The sequence below is a fragment of the Haliotis cracherodii genome, unplaced genomic scaffold, assembly GCF_022045235.1.
Source record: "Haliotis cracherodii isolate W230 unplaced genomic scaffold, xgHalCrac1.p SCAF_9, whole genome shotgun sequence".
In the NCBI taxonomy this organism is placed as follows: domain Eukaryota; kingdom Metazoa; phylum Mollusca; class Gastropoda; order Lepetellida; family Haliotidae; genus Haliotis; species Haliotis cracherodii.
In genome coordinates this window covers 41913660-41921486 of record NW_027266343.1, presented here as the reverse complement: position 1 = coordinate 41921486, position 7827 = coordinate 41913660, and the positions used below count along the sequence as shown (strand labels likewise).

The 7827-nt window shown below is 41.1% G+C and overlaps 1 protein-coding gene across 1 annotated transcript; it reads left to right on the top strand.

Moving 5' to 3' along the window:
* Positions 1–1138: 1138 nt before the first annotated feature.
* On the top strand, positions 1139–7765 carry LOC139451888 (acid sphingomyelinase-like phosphodiesterase 3b). Its single transcript, XM_071233182.1, has 4 exons — positions 1139–1359; positions 2164–2408; positions 3633–3796; positions 7640–7765. The coding sequence occupies exons 1-4, from the start codon at positions 1139–1141 to the stop codon at positions 7763–7765; spliced, it is 756 nt and encodes a 251-aa protein (XP_071089283.1).
* Positions 7766–7827: the final 62 nt, after the last annotated feature.

Below are 7827 nucleotides of genomic sequence, written 5' to 3'. Positions count from 1 at the left end.
GTGGGTTCTGTTTTGAGAAGAGAAGCACACCTGGACGCAATACCTCATCGATGTAATTGTGTGCTGTGACCTGGTGAATAGTGTTTTTTTCTTGCAGATAAACGGTGTCTGTGCGTGTTGTTCTCTACAATTGGAATTTTGCACGTCAGTAAAATATATGTAAATAGCTTCCACATTCTTATCCTACTTTTTTAAACTTTATTATAGGCTTGTGAACTGCCAGGCTCGCTTAATATGAACAATGTAAATTAGACCCGCCTAGTGCTGTAAATAATTCTTATGTAACCATGCCGTTGTTGCTAGCGGGTTACTGTTATGTATGGAACCGTGATAAGGACATTGATCAAAATGCACTATCCCATATTCTCACATATTCCTTCTTATTCGATAAAAGTACATATTTTAGGTACACCTAGGGGACAGAACTTTGCATCTGGATGTGCATATGTATATATGTATGTATGTATGTATGTATGTATGTATGTATGTGTGTGTGTGTGTGTGTGTGTGCGTGCGTGCGTGCGTGCGTGCGTGTGTGTATTGGGGGGCATGGTTGCTCTCAGTTTCGACAAATGGCATGAGCACTAACATAATACGACTCAATCACTTCATTATCTCCTCCATCTATGATTCGGCTCAATGGCTCTATAATCGTTTGACTGCAGTTAAAGGTTCTTGCAATCTGCTGTTGAGAGGCCCCTAAATCGGCCACACCAACAGCTCTGTCACGTTCATCTTGTGTGAGTCACCGCATTTCCCTGATCTCCTCTTTGATGCGGTATCCTTGCTCTGCCTCACGCCGGTATTTATGCTACAATCATGCACGAACATTTTTACCAGTTCCACAAACTCCTGTTTTTCCCTTTTATCATGACTGCACGAAATGAATCCTGTAAAAAGTGACTTTCATGCGTGCACACAGTGTGTTTCGCTGAATGTTTTCTGATAACGTTCCTAGCTATCGCACCGTCTATAATTCAGATAAAACTTAATTTACAACTGATAAGTTCCTTTTGCCTGGTAGTTTATATCCTATTTTTTATCACAAAGCAAACGATCTTGTTCCGATTCAAGGATTCTTTTAAGAATCAGCTTTACTGTAGTTACTACAAAGCCAGTTCATGTTATACTGACCTATATGCTATGTGACTTTATCTTTTCTCGAGGACATTTCTGGCACATCACAGACCATCATTTCGACCCTACATACTGGTCAGAAATGCGGTCCTGTAATGACAAAGTTCCTGTACGTGGTATCTACGGCGACCACTGGTGCGACCCTCCTTGGCGCCTCGTCAACGACAGCGTCGCCACTATGGCCAACGTTAAACGTGACGTCGACTCCAGCCTCTGGTCAGGGTATGATGCTGAACTCGGTGCATGGTGGTTTTTTTGCAAACAGCTTCAAAACCAGATATTGTTTTAGTTAAAAACTATACACCATTATTTTAAAGAGGTGAGGTGAAATGGAGTTTAACGTCGCGTGCAAGATTATTGCACTTATGTATGTGTGTGTGTGTGTGTGTGTGTGTGTCTGTGTGTGTGTGTGTGTGTGTGTGTGTGTGTGTGTGTGTGTGTGTGTGTGTGTGTGTGTGTGTGTGTGTGTGTCTGTGTGTGTGTCTGTGTGTGTGTCTGTGGCTGCTTGAACTAGTCCGGACTGATGCCGATTTATAGTGCTAGCCCACTGAGATACCATGCCGCAGTTTAACATGAATACCCTAGTATACTTACTCCGAGCCGACCAGTCCTTGTTTAAGCCCCCAATGCAGAGCGCCAGACAAGTAGCATCTTTTAACGTCTTTTGGTATGATGCCGATGGGGATCAAACCCCGGACCTCCCACTCTCTGGGGGGACGCTCTACCACTAGATTACGGAGGCGTTCGTTTTTAAAAGAATGACACCATGCAATAATGTATATTTTGTGGCAGGCTATTTCTTTGTTTTCAACAGTCTAGTGAAGCATAATTACTTTTTAAAACAAATTAGGTAAGAGGCTACTGAAAAGATTGGATGCTCAGGCTCGGTGACTCGATTGATCATATCCCGACGGCGTTATGCATTGCTCACAATATTAATCACATTTCCCACAAACAGACCCCTCATATCCATCGGAATGGCTCACGAACAATTTACCATTGTTTAAAACACTTCTATTTCTGAAGGGACAAACGGGCGCACATAAGAAACCAGTTCCTCAGCGAAAGCCTGAATTTTGATATCACCGAGAATATAACAGCTGCCTTAAAGACAGAGTTTCCAGGCGTTCCAGTTTACGGGACAATGGGCAACCATGACTGGTTTCCGGCCAGCCAGTTCCCAGCACATCAGGCCTTCCTGTATAATGCTACAGCTGAACTCTGGAGAGACTGGATCGGAGACAATCAGCAGATGGACAATTTTAAGAAAGGTTACATTCTGTCATTATCTTTGAAATGCTGTGGCTTTTTGGTTCTGCTTTTGAAACTATTTATTACTTTAGTGAATATTAGGTGTGAGTCAAAAGTTAGAATATGCGAGTGTGGGTTGGAATTGTCAAATGTTAAAAGATGATAATCTAATGAATTATTACACGAACAAAATTTACCATGTAATTGATTGATTGCTAATCATAACATTCTAACGTTAAGGTTTATATAATCATAAAGGCTGAGAGCATAACTATTTCACCAATGTTGTATTTCAACATGCTGTTGAGGACTACGGGGGTAAACGTTCCCTCATACACTGTGTAACGGTTTAAGGGGATCGAGGGTCAGAGAGACAATCAGTAGCTTAATATGTACAAAGTGGGTATATTGGATCGCTCATCTACACCACAATAACCATTCACTTTTCCATGAATAGACAATAAATGACCAAGATTTATTAACAATGAATCAACATTTATTAATAAGATCAATTTACATATTTTTTTTATTTATATAAAGAATGTAAAAATCCTTTTACCAGTATTAAATACACTTACAATGAACAGTTACAGTTTCAGGAGAGACAACCTAAGATTGTAGGTATTCATTTCCTTCAATCTATTTCGTTAATAAAAACGAATAATATTATTTAAACATGACATTAACCTCGGATTCCACAAGAGAATATATCCGGCAACTTCGCACTGTATATAGAACAATGTGTAAGATTTAGAACTTACATGTATTCTCGGTTTTGAAACTGCAATCCTCGTATTTCTACAAACCCAGCTGATCTCTGATCACGACAGCCGATAACTGTCGACATGGACGCAAGCTCCGATGTTCATACAGTTTGGCCTTCAATCTATGAAGGTTCATACTCCAATGAACTCACACAAAGTGAACGTCAATTCTTAACAACATTTGGCAGTTAAAACAATGTTAAAATGTATTTATCTGGTGACTGAATTTTAGTTTATCACTTTATATTCACCCTCATATCACAGAATGAATGACTCTGTTTCAAATAATGTCATTAATAACGTCTAGATTAAAAGTGGAAATTAGCAATATGTCTAACATGTGGAAAACAAACTGGTGAAACTAGCCGCTCCGCATCCGAATTCAGTATTCACTTAGCTCTTGTTCAGCGTATTCAGAGTGCATGGCCAAGATATGTGACATGCTAAATTCAAGAATCCTTCTCACTGATGTTGTTCTAGGTGGGTACTACACAGTTAAAACAGTTAACGGTCTAAGGATCGTAGGTCTGAACACAGTGTTCTACTATACCGCGGACAGACTGACCCGTCATTTGCCTGACCCAGCTGGTCAGTTCACCTGGCTGGACGGGGTACTACAAGACGCCAGGAACGCTGGCGAGAAGGTATAACTTGCATAATTACACAGTTGTGTTTGTTTGTTTGTTGTTTCACGCCGCACTCAGCAATATTCCAGCTATATGACGGCGGTCTCTAAATAATCGAGTATTATTTACAGATCACCGTTATATAACTGGGGCATTAAACAGCACAGGCTCTTCTTTAAACTGGAGCGCTGCAGCTATTTCAAATAGAGATGATATACATAGGTCGATCAAACCATCTGTTTTTTTGTTTGTAGTTTAACGCCGCACTCAGCAATATTCCAGCTATATGAAGGCGTATGTACATAATCAAGTCTGGACCAGACAATCCAGTGACTGGCATCATGAGCATCGACCTACGCAATTGGGATACGATGACATGCATCAACCAAGTCAGCTAGTTTGACCACCCGCTCCCGTTAGTCCCCTCTTACGACAAACATAGTCGCCTTTTACGTCAAGCATGGGTTGCTGAAGACCTATTCTACCCCGAATCTTCTACACGGTTGTGAACGTTGTATAACCGAAGATGAATGACACAATTTCCCTGCTTCCTCTACACTCTCACAATTAACAGGTGTCATATACGTACATGTATACATTCAAATATATAATTGGTGTCTGCAGCGTACCTGCAAATAATATGTGTGACCTGTCTGCTCTGAAATAACAGGCATCATATGCATTCCTCCAAATAATTAAGATGTGTGTTTTACGTTGGCTGATGAATAAGGATTGTTCTTTGTGTTCGCCTAAATAACAGCTGTCCTCTGCATTCCCTCAAATACTGCTCATGTATGTACACAGTGCGATTCAATATGGATACTTTATTAGAAAACGCATATGTTCCCTCACTCATGTCTTTGCAGGGTCGTTAATATACGTATCATGTGTTTCTCTCTATTACGGATAGCCCATTTGAGTTTTTGATGTGACAATAATTGAATCAGACCAGATGTTACAGGAAGTGACAGGAGATGCTCGTTCACAACAAACTTTGCATGACGCTCACGCTGATTGGCTGAAAATATTTTTCTCTTGTGGGTCCATTGGCTTAATCACGCAGGAAAATACAACTTTTGATCGCTGCACGGCAGGGTGGATCGTAGGGCAACACTGTGTGTTAACGGGCCAGTTCGTCGACGGTTCTGAGTGCATGAAATAATTTCCGAGAGTTGCATCTCACCTTTAGTTCATGCACGATTCAATTTTCAGGCCAAAACAATAGGGCTCCCGCCAGAGAAGCAAACACCCAAGCGCTGAGCAGATCATTGCGAAAATATAAACGTGAAAAACTATTTCCAGACAGACAGACAGACAGACAGATAGACAGATAATTTGTTAAAGTCTCACCTCGTTTGCTACAAATACTAAAATATTTACAAGGTATAACAATATGAAGGTGTAGCACGAGCCACTCTAAGCAGAGTTATGAGAGACTAAAATTATTGGGTTAAAGCGTATGACACATAAATACATGAAAAAGATCCTAAAAACTGTAACAACACTCATCGTAAAAATCATTTGTATAAAGCCCGTGTTCGTTCTAATACATTGCTGTTGCAGGTTTTGGCAGATGTAAAAATCATTTCTGGGCTGGAAAGTATAAAACCTAGCTTCTGGTTATCACTAAAATCGTTAAAATCAGGACAGATTGAATTGCACTTTGAAAGGAGGTGGCATCTGTAAGATTGGTACTTTGGGCAGTGTAATAAAACATGTATTTCTTCCTCAATTGTATTTCTTCAATAGGGGAACTGTTGTAACGTCCAGTTTCTATGTGAAGCGGCGCAACTCCGCACCGGAATCTTGAAAGGGCGCTTCTGTGTGACCGCTGAAGCTTACCCAACACATAGGATTCGACTCTATATTCGACTTAAAAGTGGCGTAGGTTCTCAGCTTATTTCCACCTGTTCCATGTATGCTATTCTTAACGTAACATTTGTCATACGTGTAATTAATGTTGTTAAAATGAGACAGTCCAAGTACATCAAACTTCAGGTGTTTTCTAAAAACTTGATTCCGTTTACGTCGCGCCGCCCACCGATAGGTCCAATTGAGAACTTGATGTGCTAGACGTCCAGGATCCACGGCGCGTAAGCTCATGTAAAGGCGTGATACAGATGCCCACTGCCGCACGACAGCGGCGTTGCGCGTGTGTTTCCTTACGCCGAGGAAAAACCGCAAGGCCCTGTTCTGAACGGCTTCAATGTATGACATGTTGTACGTCCCCCATATTCCTGCACCGTACTCTATTACTGACCATACCATGGAGTCAAATGACTTAGTAAAAGTCTTGTACTGCATACCTCCAAGAGCTTTATATTTAGATATAAGGAGACCCAGGGATGTGCTGGCTGAACTGGCTGCTGCTCTGGCCATACGATTATAGTCGAGATGTTCTGTCAAGGAAATGCCCAGATAGTCATAGCAATCGACGATCTCCGAGATCTGACCCCTGCACTTGAAAATACAATTAGTCTTCGTAGTTGATGACCTCCTGAAGTGTACGACTTTGGACTTGTCAGTATTCACAGCCATCGAGTTGGTCTGACACCATATACTCAAGTAGTCCAATAGTAGATTTAACTCGGATTCCGACTCCACATGTAGCACAATATCATCGGCGTATGCAAGTATACCAACAGTCATCTCATCGATAACAACTCCTATGGACGTTTGGTTTATGGTAGCGATGAGGTCATTTATGAAAAGGTTGAAAAGTAGCGGTGATAACATGCATCCCTGCTTTAGTCCACATTTTACATCAAACCATAGTGTTGATCTTCCGTTGAGTCGACAGAACATTGCACGCTCTTGTACAGTGATGTAATAGAGTTAAACATTTTATCTTTCATGTGCACTTCAAGCAGTTTAGCCCACATATTCTTTCTATCCACGCAGTCATACGCCTTTAGGAAGTCTATGAAGGCTGCATATGTTGGCTTCTTAAGCGATTTCCGTGTTTCTATGATAGAAGTAATAGTAGGCATATGCTCCGTTGTTGATCGTCCTTTTCTGAAACCATTCTGGTTATATTCTAGTATACCATGATCCTCAACGTATGTTGAAAGATGTTTATATAAAATGCTGCAAAAAATCTTGTTAGAAGCTTTCGTAATCGTAAGACCTCTGTATGAGAGTGGGTCACTTCGGTCTTCAGTAGAAACCTTCGGAATAGGGTTGATGATGCCTTTACCCCAACTGGCAGGGATACACCCAGAGTTAAAGCACACTGTGAAGAGTTTGTGAAGATATTTAATACACGTGTCATTACATATATACGCGGGGACGTTGTCTACACGACATGCCTTGCCTTTCTTAGCGTGGATTACAGCATACCTTACTTCTACAATGGAGATAGGCTCACACATCGGTAGTTCATTATTCTCTAGTTCTTGTAGGGTGGGGCAGTCGCTGGTGACGTTACAGTTCAGAAGTTCAGAGTAACTCTCTCTCCATTTGGACATCAAAATATGAGGCTCAGTACTTTTAGAGCCATCGTCAAGTGTAACTTCCATCGGGATGTTATTCAATCGTTCACATCCAAATCCTACTTTACCAATTTTCTTCCCAAATTGTCCCATGTCTGTATCACACAGATTCTCTAGCTGATAAAGTGTACATGTAAGCCTACACTCGCAGAGCAGAAATTTACCTCGCGGAGCAGGGACGAGTAAGCTCGGCTATTGTTTGCAAACAATGCTTCTGAAAGTCGACTTACTGGCTCTTTAAAGACGGTCACGTGACCCTTAGTCAACCAATGAAAATACTGATATAAGTTCTATGTTAATATAATAAAACATGCAGTATTGTCAAGTGTCCTTAGCTTCTTTATGAAAATGATTTCATCATTATTTTTAGGTCATGTTGACCGCCCACGTGCCCCCAGGTATTAAGGTCCCGGGAAAGGTTCAGTGGTTTTATGAGCAGTTCAACACCAAATTCCTTGACTTCGTCCAGAAGTACGTGGACATCATCCACGCATGACCACATGACGGTAGGTCACCAGAGCACGCTGTAATGTGGTTTAGCAATTGCATCATGCCATT

Coding starts and splice junctions, on each gene's coding strand:
- LOC139451888 (XM_071233182.1), top strand. CDS start 1,139: ATGCTATGTGACTTTATCTTTTCTCGAGGACATTTCTGGCACATCACA. Junction 1,360..2,163: donor GACTCCAGCCTCTGGTCAGG/GTATGATGCTGA, acceptor CTATTTCTGAAG/GGACAAACGGGCGCACATAA. Junction 2,409..3,632: donor GATGGACAATTTTAAGAAAG/GTTACATTCTGT, acceptor ATGTTGTTCTAG/GTGGGTACTACACAGTTAAA.